Below are 14,849 nucleotides of genomic sequence, written 5' to 3' on the forward strand. Positions count from 1 at the left end.
AACTCATAGATGTTCAAATCATAGTTGAACAAACTTGAAAACATATCACATTTTGTTACAATTTTCTTACTGCGAAACTATGATGAAGCTCATCTTCTTTACATTGGGATTTCTGGTAAGTTGCCGTTGTTGTATCTGAAATTTATAGTTAGACTAGTGGGGGATTCAGAGGACTAGGGTAGGAAACTGATGATGTAAAAATTGTTTTGAATTTGATGTAAAATTAGAGTAATATTGCCTCAAAAATTCAATGTTTACTTCGTAAAAATAGAAGGTGCTTACTTACTTTTGCCGTTCAATAATTTTTCAGTTTAAATTTTATTAGTGGTTATAGTGGTATATAATAACCACCAATAACCTCTAATGACTTGATGCCCCCCGCCTCTGACTGAAGCAGGCTGCAATAAATTCGAGCGCCCACTAGTTTTTCCAGAGCAATTCTTCCGATGTTAGTCGGTTCTGTTTTATTGAATTTTTTAATAGCCGCAAGCGATAGCTGAGGCTATTATTGACCGTCTCGTTTTATAGCTGCGAAGCTGTAAGTCGAGCGTAGCTATATTGCGGTGTTCATGGTTTTGTGTTTCGTCGTCTGACGCTCCATTTTTGTTCTACATCTGTTCTAGAACATTCTGTCTCGTCACTTGTTAAAGGGTTTTTCGCGCTTGATTTCAGGCTTTCCGCGTGACCTAAATTGCGGTTATTCAGAAGTTGTCTGTTGCTAAAACAAAGTTGATTGTAAGAACAAAGCTTGTGTGGTCCGGCAGTCGAGTGATTAAGGCGACTGGCTGTTAATCAGGAGATCAGCCGTTCGAGCGGCGGCAGTGAAACATTTTTGTGCACCCAAAAGCCACCTTTGAATTAAACTTGTAAGTTTTATAGGCGGCGGCAATAACTTCTATCAACTCACCTCTGTGTCTTTTTCCATCTGTATTTTACGGCACGCATGTCTATTTCGCAGCTATTCCGGCAATCTGCCGGCTATGTTTTATTTTGTCAAGATTTTTGTTACTGTTGTCACTTCAAAACTGCTTTTTGTTCATTCGTTCATGCAATTTTAATTGAAGTGTGTGCGTGACCTCATTTTTCACTCTTAGTGAGTTTTTGTTCTTTCACGTGAAAAACTTTTTTGGTCACACGTGACTTACCTCACTCTCAATGACTTCCTCACTCTAAATTGACTAATTTTCGCTCTAATTCAAAAAGATAAGGTCAAGTGATTTTGTGTCACTCCAATTGAAGGTCATTCAAGGGCTGTGAATAGAAGTAGCATTGGGATAAACAAATTATTAATAAAAACAACATCTCAGAGTTTAATAAAAAGGAATTTTTTGGTCTCTTCCTTATACTATCTTTTTGAGACTACAGATCTACAAAGCTATTGCGGCTATTTTCTGGCAGTCTACCAGCTATGTTTATGATTATGCTTAAATTTTTTGAATCATGTGTTTTGAGTATTTTGAATTGCTATCAAAAAGTTTGAAGTAGATTATTTGACTCTTTGGTCTTTTTCTTTGAATCGATTTTCTCTGACAACTTACTTTTTTAATGACCTCTTCACCTTTGGGTTCCTTCCTTTCTTTTGTATGGCTAAACTTTTTTATTTAGTTTTTTCCTCTCTTGAGCCGAACGCTCTATCAGCAAAATTGCTGTCTTTTGTAACTTTGGTAAAGATTTTTTAAAAAATTTATGGAAGTTCCTACTTTGTTTTGAACTCTCGAAGCTTTTCAATTGCTCTTAAACAAAGTTTGTAACAATTCTCTAGATCCTTTTGAATGCTATTTTTCCATTGATCAAATTTTCGATTGATCATCTTGATTGACTTTTCGGTTGATCACCGTTTGACTTTTCGAGTGATTTTCAGTTTCCAGTCTTGATTTCCTAATTTTATGTGATCTGAATTGTCTTCTTACAGAATCTAAATAGTTCCATTCAATTGGTAGCACTTTACTACTACGCGTTTTATCAAAAGTGTGCCAAAATTGGTCAAACTATATTTGGTAATGGTATAAGATTTTGTAATAAGCTCAAATATTTTCCTTATTAGCGCTTTTTTGAAGTACCCCTCTACTCCGGCTGAACCAGACTACAATGGAATAGTTGGTAGTGTTTTGATTGTTCTTTGATCACTCATCAACTGAGTTAGTGTGAATAATAAGTTTGTGAGGGCTGAATTGTTTTCGTTCTTGCCATCATTTCTGGATAATATTGTACCACTAAAGGACGTCAAAGCTGAGTTATTAATGTTGAGCTACTTATGCAAATATTGGATCTATTCTGTTTTGGGCCCCAGCGTAGTGGGCATGTGTATATATTATCTTTTACGCCCCCAGGTGCACGTGCTAATTTTTTTATATAGTTACTTGGTATATAACAATACATAATTTGTAACTGGGGCATAAAAAACACCACGGACCAAAACAGAATAGATCCCAAATATCATTGTAACTCATTGTAATAGAATCAATTAATGATCTAGCCCTTATCCTTTTTTGTGATTTTTACGGAATGCAGGCGAGCAGTTTAGTTGAGTATCGTCAGATAAAAAATCATTTAAATGAGGTTTTGTTTATTAACTGAGGAATCTTTGTTAATTTTTTGAGTAGAAATAAAAAATCTGAGCTGAGTGATTTCATTCTGCCTTAAAACTAAACGCGAGTTTTTCAAAATAGTAATTGTCAGTTAAAATCAAGTCATGTTGGGATATCAAACTTCAATGACAAGAACAATATAGGGTGTTTGATATGGTTTCTAAGAAGGGACCAAGCGCAGGTGTTGTTCTTCATAAATTTTGCTGCGTAAATGTTCAGCTGGTTTTGATCGTATCATTTATAGGGCACGAGTTAAAAGAGTGTGATGGGTCTCCACCTGATCCGGACGCAGAACCAGAAGAGGCCTCTGAGGTTAACTTCATCTTCGTCCGCCTTAATGTGCTGAGGGAGTGTCTCGAGAAAGAGCTGGTCAACCACTCACTCCCTTTCAAGTGGGATTTAGAGGTGGGATAGAAATGAACACAAAATGGTGTGCGAAATTTAACGCTTAAAATGAAATGGATCCCTTTGGTTCTGTTTCCTTTCATCTGGTGAAAAAAATTTCATAAGCTTGGTGTTTATAAGCCTGCATGAACAAACTAATGTCCGTAGTAGCGTTTGATGATTTCCGCAGCCTAATAAATGGCCAGTACCAGCAATTTGCATTATTAGATACCATTATGAGGGTGTATTATACAATTAGATGTTTATTCCATAGGGAGAGAAAGTAAACATCTAAATAAATTGTAAACATTCATCCGTATGAAAGCTGATCTCGTTTGGTTGTTAACAATGGGGTAAGTCGTGCGATGTGTTATAGCGTGCAATAGACGACTGGGTGTTCATGTGTTTCTTCGTGGGCAACGACTTTCTACCTCACTTGCCCTCTTTGGAGATCAGAGAGGGTGCTATTGACCGACTCATCCGTATCTACCATAATGTCATCTACGAGACTAAGGTCAATTTACTTTAGTCAACTGTTCAACTAAAAAACTGTTCAACTAAAAAAACACGGATAGGGAACGTTAATGACTAGTCCCAGTGGGAAGAAAGGATATCAACTTATTAGACAACTATCCATCGCATAAAATAGGAATGTAACATGTGAATCTGTTTCCTTTCTCATGTGAACAAAAGCTTAGGCTGTCAGCAGTGGAACTAGTCATCCACAGACATTCCAAAATAGTTATAACTTTTCTTACTCAGGAATCTTGCAGTCACTTTGTACGAGTTAGAACGATTCTTACAAGATCTGAAATGTTTAGGGATCACTGATTAACATCCTAAAGATATATAAGTATCAAATATGTACGGCCGTATATACCCGGGAAAAGGTATATACCCCGATTTCGAAAGTGTTGAAAAACATAAAGTGATGAATGTTTTCATTGGGTATTTTTACAATGGTTCTTTCAACAATGTATGTGTGGAACTGTTTCCTTGCGTTAATTTGATTACCGAAAATTTTTGATTTGTATTCGAATAGTAGTGATTGCTCTCTAGAATCTTTCACTCCAAGCATCAATGGTGGAGTAAGAATCTTAAAGAATTTGAATATGCTAGACAATGTTGAATTTTTTCAGGGTTGGTTGTCGGACAACGGGTATGCCAATTTGTACAGAGTCCAACTCATCATGAAAGGTGAGTCTCAACTAGATAGACTAGCCGTTTTTTAGTAACTCGAACTTAGTTTCCGCTAGTGAAATATGGAAAGGAATAATTGAGCCCTTTTTAACCCAGGTTGCCCCTTTTAGACAAAACTTTGTAAACTTACTAGGACTTACGAAGCTTAGTACTTAGTACGGTGCCATAGAAGGTCGTATAAATTTTTATACGTCATTATAGTCAGAAGTTGTTTTTGCCGATTACTCGACTCTGTCTTAGTAAAAAATGATTTTACATAAAAAACATTTATCCCACTCAAGTTATTTTAGCATTTTTAAAATATGTGCATACAATTTTCAGATATATCTGGAAGAATTGCAAAACTTAGTACTCCGCCGTATAAAGACGTATCAAGCTTTCAATAGCGGACGTCTGCCTCTCAACGGCTATTATGAAAGCTCTCTTTTTTAATAGCTGCGTCCTCAATTCCAGGCGGCTATTATAGCGCCCCTAAATTTTTACAATTTAAAGGAATTCGAATTGTATTGGGGCGCTGTGTTTTTTTTAAAGATGTGTTCACGCATTTTTCAATGACTTTGATCTTTCAAAACGGGATAAACAGGTAAAGCCCAGCGGGCATTAAGTTTCATTAGAGGCCCAAAGTGGACGTTAGTAGTCCTTCAAGTGCTTAGAGTGTTGCAGCTGCTGGGATGGCCTCAATTCAAGGTTAAAAGGTCATTTTTAGGAGTTTTTGGGCTCAACATGGTGCAATTTTTATAGCTGCGAAGCTGTAAGCTGAGCGTAGCTATATTGCGGTGCTCTTGGTTTTTTTTTTGTTTCGTCGTCTGACGCTTCATTTTCGTTTTACATTTGTTCTAGAACATTCTGTCTCGTCACTGCTTAAATAGCTTTTTCGCTCTTGATTTCACGCTTTCTGCGTGACCTAAATTGCGGTTATTCAGAAACAGAATCTGTTCCTAAAACGAAGTTAATTGTAAGAAAACAGATTGTATGGCCCGACAGCCGAGTGGTTAAGGCGACTGGCTGTTAATCCGGAGATCGCCGGTTCGAGACGCGACAGGGAAAATTTTTTTGCACCCAAAAACAACCTCCTTTGAAATAAACTTGTAAGTTTTATAGGCGGCGGCGATAACTATTATCAACTCACTTCTGTATCTTTTTCCATCTGTATTTTACGGCACGCAAGTCTATTTCGCAGCTATTCCGGCAATCTGCCGGCTATGTTTCATGTTTTTTGTGTTTTTTATAAGTTTTTTTTTGCTTTATTAGTCTTAGGTTAAAGTTTTTAAAAGTTGATGAACGCCTTTTGCGAGAAAAAAGTACTTGTTATGACCATTTTATGAGCTGTATGTTTTGGTACTACAAACACAAACACACAAAATGATACTAGTTTTTGCAATTTTTTTTCAAGTTTTTTTGAAAATTTTTGTCAATTTCAAGGTTTTCCCAGCTTCAGAGGAAAGTGAATCTCCTTTATTGTTTGATAATAGGGCACTGTATAGTTTCTAGTAATAATGGAGTGGTTTTCAACATTTTAATGTCTCGAATTTTAGCATTTTTTTTTTGATAAAATCTGCAATTTTTTTCCTAAAGTTTTTTGTCAATTTTTGATATTTGTCCATTCTCAAACGCCAGGAAACCTATTCCACGGTCTGAAAAAAGTTACTGCATAGTTGTTAGTTTCAATGGATTTGTTCAACTATTTAACCTTTCGGATTTTGAAAATTTTCTGATAAATCTTGCAAGTTTTCAAACATTTTTTTCAAAACATTTGTCTTTTATTCAGTTTTTCTTGCCTGAGTAGCCAGATAATCTCATACAGGGTTTGATAATATGCTATTAAATAGTTGCTAGGGGGTAATTGGATGGTTATCAGTACTTTAATAGAACGAATTTCTGTTTTTTGAAATTTGAAATTTTTGTAAAAATTATTGCCTATCGATCTTTGATACAATTAATTTTTTTAAGGCTTGGAATTGGTTTTCTGGATAGCCTCTGGAGACACTAGAATTATTTCTTAAGAAATGATTCTTAAGATTTTAATATCACGATTTTCAACCACACTTCATTAAATTTTCAATTGATATCATTTTTAATTTTTGAAAATTTTCGAGTCAATCGATCTTCAAGGGCCAATGATTATTTTCAGAGATCAAGTTTTGCCTTAGAGGTAAAAGTTTCAAAGCTTTAGCAATAATTATATTGTTTAGTTTGTTTAATTGTTTTTCTCAAATTTTTGAGATCGTTTTTGTGTTTTGGCTGGCATCGTTGAAATGATCTGCTGGTCAGGTAGAGTAATTCTAAGTTTTTCATTCAATTCTTTGAATTGTGTTTCAGGACTTGTCCTGCTATGTTTTTTTACTTCGTCTAACAGATTTATGTTTCGTCTTACCCTGACTTCTTGGAATTGACTTTTTCAATGACTTACCTCACTCAAAAAATGACTTCTGAACTCACTTATGGAACTTAAAATTTTATGAACATTTACTTATTAAAGGTCAATAGTGTGCATCTAAGTAGTGCCAAACATATATGCCCTAAATCTTGATTATTAGAGTCTTGGAGTTTTTGATTTTGATTTCAAATATTAATTTTGCGATCTCCGTTTGTGCCCCCAGTACGTTATGCGCCCCCCAGTTATAGAGCACGTGTCATTACATAGTAAGTCATTATGCAAAAAAATATTGCACGTTCATCTGAGGGGTGCAAATAGTATGCGCCTACTAAGCTGAGGGGGCACAAGCAGAAAAAATCCTAATTTTGAAATGCCCTATTAAGGCTTTCTCCTTATAGAGCTTATATGTCTCATAAAAATGACAGTCCAAAGCTAACCCCAAAGTCTAGAGGTGTATTAAGGAACTGGTGGTCGATCTGTCTATATAATCTCTTTAGTTGTTTAGTCTCGCGGCTATTTTCCGGCAATCTGCCGGCTATGTTTACAATTCAAAGAATTTTACAATTGATTGTATTGAGGCGCTGTCTTTTTACGACCCGAAGAGGAGTATTGGTGGAGCGTTTTTTATCGTTAAAATTGAGTATTTGAAACAGGAAGTGAAATGCGTAAAAAAAGTGAAAAAAATCTTTCATTCCAAATAGCTAAAGAGCATAGAAAGATTGATTTTCTGTTCTTGCCAAATTTTTGAGAGAGCGATAAAAGTAAGTAAAAAAATTTTTGCTAAGCAAGCGACTTTTTTATCAAGTGCAGCATTTTCAAAACAGTTGTTCTTTAGTAATAAAACAGATGTTTTAATGATTTTGCTTGGCCTTCAATATCATTGTTTAATAGCCGCGTCAGCAATTCCAGGCGGCTATTATTGCTCTCCTGATTTTTTTTATCGTCGATTAGATTTTTGCTTTTTCTTACACTGACTTCTTGTAACTGTCTTTTCCAATGACTTCAGTGACGTTTACTGCTTTGCAGTTAAAATTTGTGTTCGTGACGTCATTTCTGCTCTTAGGTTAATTGCGTTACTTACCTCACTAAAAAAAATGACTTCTGAACTCCTTTATGGAAGTTTAAATTTTATGAACCCATTCTAATTAAAGGTCAATAGGGTGCATCTAAATAGTGCCAAATTTATATGCCCTAATTCTGAGTAATAGAGTCTTGAGTTTTAATATCGAATATTATTTTGAGAAAGCTCCATTAGGGCTTTTTCCTTATATAGCAAATATTGCTCATAAAAATGACGGTCCGAATCTAACCCAAAAAGTCTAGTGATCTATTAAAAAGCTGGTGGTCGATCTTTCAATTTTATTTACTTGGTGGTTTCAATTCATGGTAGGTCACAACCGTCTATCGTGGCTATTTTCTGACAATCTGTCGGCTATGTTAGGGTTTGTAAATTGAGTTCCGATGAGGGCTTAAATTTCTTATTATACAAGATTATTTTTGCTCCTAATTCCCGATGGTAAACTTTGACCGCTAATCCTTACGGTTTTTGACTTTCACCAATTTAATTGACATTACTTTAGATTATCACGTCATTTCGATGGATTTGAGTTGTATCGGTCAGATTATGAGCAGACATGTGATCATGTCAAGATACAAGAGCTCGTTTTGAGATCCTGTGAATATGTGCTGCTAAATATTTTAAAGCTTTTTAATAGCCGCGTCAGCAATTCCAGGCGGCTATTATTGCGCTCCTAATTATTTTACGATTGAAAGAATTTGAATTGTATAGAGGCGCTGTCTTTATTTTAAGATCTGTTCACACATTTTCATGATTTTTGAAGTTAAATTGGAGTAGTGATTTTGGTCACGCTGAAACAGGAAGTAGAGCGAAAAAGTGAGTGGTTTTGTGGCGTGAAATCTTTTCGCCTTAGTTTAAAAGTAGAGTGAGAAAATGGTGTTTGAACAAAAAATCACTTTCTCGCTGGTGGTTTTTTGTTCACATGCGGCAATTTCACTTTGACTCTTACTGTTTTTTTGATTTTTTGGATAGGATTTTTCCTAACTCGTTTTCCCAATCTATAAATAGTTCATTCTAGGTCTAGTTTTTTGTTTGAACTAAATTTCATTCCTTGCCATTGTTTTTTTTATTCACATGCGGCATTTTGTCATTGATTTTCTGTTTTTTTTTTTCAATTTTATTATCTGATTTTTTTTTTCGAAATGGTTTTCCAATTCACTCATATTCCGTTCCAATTCTATTTTGTTGTTTAGACAATGAAAATTCTTTGAATTGTACGTCAGGACTTGTCCTATATTTTTTTACTTCGTCTAACAGATTTTTGTTTCCTCTCACCCTGACTTCTTTTAGTTGACTTTTTCAATGACTTCAATGACTTTTACTGCTTTGCAGTTAAAATTTGTGTTCGTGACGTCGTTTCTGCTTTTTGGTCAACTGCGTTACTTACCTCGGTAAAAAAAAGGACTTCTGAACTCCTTTATGGAACTTTAATTTTATGAACATTTTCTTATAAAAGGTTAATAGAGTGCATCTAAGTTGTGCCAAACTTATATGCCCTAATTCTTTAGTAATAGAGTTTTGAGTTTTAATATCGAATATTAATATGAGAAAGCTCCTTCAGGGCTTTTTCCATGTAGAAAAAATATGTCTCATAGAATGACAGTCCGAATCTAACCCAAAAGTCTACTGGTCTATTAAAAAGCTGGTGGTCGATCTCTCAATTTTATTTCATTAGTTGTTTGAATTCATGGTAGTCCACAAGCGTCTATCGCGGCTATTTTCCGGCAATCTGCCGGCTATGTTGTTTATTTTTAGTTGTTTTAAAGATAATGAGTAAATTCAAGCCAATTTTGGCCTTTTTTTTGCTTTTTTTTGGAATTTTTTTGTTCAGTTTAAGCTTCTTGCTATAGTTTTTTTAGTTCAATCAATTTTTTTAGTTTCAAATATTTAGTTTGGCGATATTTTATAGGTTTTGCTTATAAAAGGTGCTTTGGAAACTCAGATTTCTTAATTCTTTCTGGTTCTTTTTTATTTCTTTGCGTTATGTTCTTTAAGTATTTGCCAGCTGCTAGGTGGGTAGGTGCCTGAAGAGAACCAGTACTTGCCAAATAATTGATGGGAAATAGCATTTTGTGCATAATGTTTTTTCCAATGTTTAAATGTTTTTTTCCGAAAATACTTTCTACGTTGTCCTTCATTTTTTCTTTTTATCGGTTTTTCATAGAAACTTCTTTGGCGCTTTTCTGTCAATTGGCAGGCACCTTATAAATGATAACTAACTGTTGTGAAAGGTTTTTGCCAGTAGTTGTTTTGAAGTCGCAATTCGCAATGTATTTTTTTCCAGCCGATTCTTTATGAGTGACTTTTGCACTTTAAAACTTCTGCAGAATGAATTTAAACAAGCTTTATTAATATATCGCTGAAAGTTTTTTACCTATCTTTTTGAGCGGCTTCAATTTTCTTTTGAATTTTGTAGTCAAAGTGAAGCCATGATTTTGATCACGGGGAAACAGGAAGTGGAGCGAAAAAGCGAGTGGTTTTGCAGCATGAACTTCGCTTTTTTTTAATTAGAGAAAACGGCGTACGAGCAAAAATTCGCTTACTCGCTAGTGGTGTCTTGTTCACTTGCTGAATTTTCTTTAATTTCTGTCACGCATTGAATTACGCAATGTAGTGAATGCGGTTAATGTCAAAAGAGCAAAATCAAAAACGGGATAAAACGATCAGGCCTGGTCTTTAAATCATATTGCATTAGGTTATCAAAGTTAATTAGAGCGAATGCCAGCTGACATTATTATTAAGCTTAATAGCTTTCAGTTTAGAAGCTTAATTAAGTATAGATTTGTATCTAACTGAAAATGCATTCTTAATTCGAACAATTCTTGAAACTTAGAAAAAATTCTGTCAATTTATCTCTTCTTTTTCTGTTTCAATCCCGATGTGCGTCAACGGCGGCTATTTTCCGCCAATCTACCGGCTATATTCTGAGGTGTTGTCCCAATAATGTAGTCCGTTCTCTTGCAGATTTCGCCTATTTTGTGATAGAAACCTCATAACTGTTTTGCTCAGTTAATTCCATAGTCAGCCTAAAAACCGGCTGAAAAACGGGCTTTTTACAAAGGCGATATTTGAATCAAAGTTATCAGCAAATTTAAATCTAGCAAATTTTTACGCCAGGTTGTTCGAAAAGCTATGTTCCTCTGATAGCCCGTGTTATATTGAAACCTCAATAATTCCCGAAATTTTGAAACCCAAAATCCTCGGCAAATTGGCACTTAAATTAAAGGGAATCAAAATGGTTTTTATAAGCAAGCAAAATTATCAATGATGTTATATGTGGACTATATAGATATATAGATGTGCTAATTATCAGCTGCAAAGGCGCGTCGCGCGCAGCTAGCTAAATTTAGCCTCACATTCCCTTAGAAAGCCACTTAATCGGAGGGATAAAAGGCAAACTTAGCAAATCGACTAATTAATGATCAGATACGCGATTCATTGGTGGAAGAAACTCTTTTAAGTTCAACTTGAGACATTACAAAATTTGTTTATCAAAGCTGTCCAATCTGTTTTCTGACATTATATTCTCATTATTATCAGATAAGATTCCCGTTGAAATGAAATCCAACATGAATTGATAAAATTTCTATAACTGCGAAACTGTTGGATGAGTCAAGCTATATTGCGCTACGTGTATGGCCTTTTTTCGTTTAACACTGTTCACATAGAAAAGCTGAAAAAAATGATTTTTTTTAATGAATTCTCCCTTTCTCTGACAGCATTTAAACTCAAGGCATCATTTCTTACTCTAAGAAGAGTTTTGAAGTCATCTGCGCGATTAGATTAACAAAGTAACTTTTGAAGTTTAATTTCGATTAAGTTAGGGTCACAGAAACTAACGTGTATAAAGGTCCCCCCTAATGAAATGGCTTCTGCAGAATGAATTTGAACAATCTATCTGTATTCTACGACGCGGAAGTCTATTTCGTTGTTATTCAGGCCATCTGCTGCTTATGTTTTGTTTTATTGGTTAAATCTTTTTCAAATGCAATGCAACATTCGTAAACATGCATTTTTTTGTTGTCTTTCTGGGTGTTCTTTCTTTTCATCTGACCGATCTGACTCTTTGCCTGGAAAAAGAAATTAAGTGGTGAAGCCGCGATAAGAGCTTTAAGCTTCGTTCTATTAGCCTCTGTATTAGTTTTATAAGCCTCTGATGTACACTGAATGTATGAATTGTTAATGTAAAAGGCAACTTATAAGATCTGGATAAATTATAAAGAATTATTGAGTATTTACAATTTGCGATTTATTGTTCTCAGAAAAGTGATAACTGAAAGCTCGAGGCATTTTAGCCACTGGCAAAATTAACCTCGATGCATAATTTCCTTGTAACGGGCAATTCGGTATTTTTTGACATCCCCACAACTATTTTGCCCCCTTACCCATTCAGGTTAGTATTCTTTGGCTTAAGCTTGCTAAAGCAAAGATCATTATTAAGCCAGTTGCTTGAGAGCAATTCGTCTGACGTAAGCTCGTTAAATTTTTGTCACTACTCTCGAAAATTCAAAAAAAGGATTGAAGCTCAGTGCTAATACAAATGAGAGATCTAAACTTTCAATTTGGTGTAAAAGATTGATATGAAAAGAACAGGCAATTTGGACCCCCTCAGCTCTCCCACGACCCTGAACCCTTTTTGAAGTATTTCTCGCGTGCGGCAATTTGACTCGTGCTCACTGTTTTCTAACTCAAATTTGTGGTACAAATGTTTTTTAATGTGAAAACATGTGACCAAATGCTGCATACTTTTGATTTTTATTCATCAAGGGGAATGTTCTAGCTTATGATGACTTGACACTAAAATTTTTGGATTTTGCGCTTTTTCACAGTTCTATTTGTCCTGTCTATTTGTCTCATTAATGACCCGTCTCCTGAAACTGAAATAAGGCATGATCGAAGCCATTTAACGGTTTTATTTTATATCGATAGTTTTTAACGACTTTGAGACTACTTGCTTTCAAAATTATGACTGGTTTTTTTGAGTTGCTTGTGTTTAAGGTATTATTGTTGTGCTATCACTTAATGCCATTAATTGCGGGTTTAACCAGTGCTCTGACGAGGATAGTTGGAGCTACTTGACGGTTTTAATGTATATTTATTGTTTTAACGTCTTAGATACTCTATCAAGGATCGTTTTTGATTATTTTATAGCCGCCCTCGTCTTCTCACCGGGCTATTATTGTGCCCCTATTTTTCACCTCGTCGAATTTAAATTTGTTTTGATTTATTTCATTTTGCCACTTTTGCAACATTTGCGTAAAATTCTCTTGACTTCTCTAGGCTAGTCTCATTGTTTGCTCCTTCTGCTCTAATTGCTTTTTAACAACAGTTGCTCAGAAATGCAATCTAAAATAAACAACCAGTATGAAAACACAGAATCAAAAATAGAAACGGGATAAAAATTGAAACTGCGTAATCCCTAATTTTAGATGCCCGCTACTTGGTAGACACGGTTCTCCTTGTCCCTCGAATCAGGTTTAGTTAGATATGGTTTTGTTTTCTTCTAGTGTATCACGTTTATTAGAAATTGGACATTTGTTAAAAACTATCATTATATTTTTCTGGTTCCGTCTGCTTGCTGTTTCTGTTTTAGTAATGACAGTTGGCATCGACTTTCTGGTGAAACAAAGTTGATTCTGTTATGTTTTTAAGATAGTAGATACCGCTTTTTTAGATCATTGTTTTCAAAAAAGTTGTTATTTTTGAGCTTTGACCGTGCTTGTTAAGCTATCTGGTTCATAGTCTCCTAATTTCAGTTTTGACAGGTTTTGATCTCTCAAGATTTGTTCTCTTTTGAGAGGAAATAGGATCTTTTTAATGGTTCCAGTTTGCAGTTAATGGTTTTTGAATTGGCTTTTAACAAAAGTTTACGGAGTGTTTGATAGTTGCTACGCAATACCTTGGTTTTATTTAGAAAAAGTATTTTCTAAATGTTTCTTATGGACTACCGTAAATCTCTTTATGATGGTCTGCCAAACTTTTTGTTAGCAAAACTACAGCGAATAATGAACTCTGCCGCGCGTTTGATCTTTCGATTGTCACCTTCAACGGCATCCTCGTCGTACCTGAAGCAGCTGCACTGGTTGCCAATTAAGCGCCATGTGTTCAAAATCCTATTGTATGCGCATCGCTTTATATATCAGCCTGGCAAACTCCCACTTTATTTATCGGAACTAATGAAACGAAACACAATGTTTACGAGGTCTCAATATTTTTACAATTCACTTTTTCCCAAATTTCGCTCCAACTTTGGAAGACGTTCGTTCTCGCATGCTGTCGCTGTTGAGTGGAATAAACTCTCATTTGATATGAAACTGATACCATCTGAAGTTTTATTCAGGCGAAAACTCAAAATTTATCTGTTTTAATTTTCCGGCCCTGTTGAGATTTTAGGTGGTGCTTAAGCCAATAATAATAATTTTCAGTAAGTAATGATTATGCGCTGGTACTTTTTCAAAGTCTTCAGTGAGCTTCGAATTTCGCCAAAGTTTTTGTCTTTTTTGCCTCTCATTTGTTAAACAAAGCTGTTGTTTTCTGTTTGAAGTTCATAGTTACACTTTTACTTAATATGCTGATTTTGGCCTTATTGACTTTGATAACACTAGTTTTCCTAAAAATATGATGTAAGTTTTTAATACTACTTTCATACGTGTTTGAAGGTTTTTTGATATATGCTCTTTGGACTATGGAAGGCTGTTCCTTATGACGCTGATAATCAGGTCTGGAATTTGTTGAATTCCTTGGATTAAAGTTAAGGACTTTTCCTGCTACGTTTTTTTTGTCGAACAAAATTTTTGTTCGTTTTACCTTAGTTCACAAATTGTTCAACATTTTGTGGTAACTCTTTGACTTCTCTAAGCTAGTTTCAGTCTTCTGTCATTATTTTCAAATTGCTTTTGAACAGCCAGCAGATGCTCTGCAAATCAATCAACAGAGTCGAAAAAGGAAGTCAGAAATAGAAACGGGATAAACCACTAAAGCCCAATTTTCGATGCCTGCTACTTGAACTTCGTTCTTATAAGTCTTAGTTAATATTTTGTGTTGTTATTTGAGTTGTTTTTGTGTTGATATTAGCCACTGTATACTCTCTTTAGGAGACAAGAGTAGTCTAATGGGAATCAGTAGCGGCTTTTTCCGGCAATCAGCTGGGTTTGTTCATAACATGACGCGAACTTTCTTTGCCTAGCGACAGATGATCTTTATAAAGTTCATTTTCCAGATT

General features: G+C 35.0%; 1 protein-coding gene across 1 annotated transcript in view; it reads left to right on the forward strand.

Annotated features, from left to right (window-relative positions):
* LOC142352030 (5'-3' exoribonuclease 2-like) overlaps positions 1–14,849 on the forward strand; it is a 93,260-nt gene that overhangs the window by 19,448 nt on the left and 58,963 nt on the right. Inside the window, exons 6-8 of the mRNA XM_075404370.1 lie at positions 2,833–2,993; positions 3,349–3,486; positions 4,112–4,169. Of these exons, the coding sequence (XP_075260485.1) occupies positions 2,833–2,993; positions 3,349–3,486; positions 4,112–4,169 (357 nt within the window). The remainder of the gene's footprint in view (positions 1–2,832; positions 2,994–3,348; positions 3,487–4,111; positions 4,170–14,849) is intronic.

The sequence above is a fragment of the Convolutriloba macropyga genome, chromosome 13 (assembly GCF_964194025.1).
Source record: "Convolutriloba macropyga chromosome 13, txConMacr16.3, whole genome shotgun sequence".
NCBI lineage: Eukaryota > Metazoa > Xenacoelomorpha > Acoela > Convolutidae > Convolutriloba > Convolutriloba macropyga.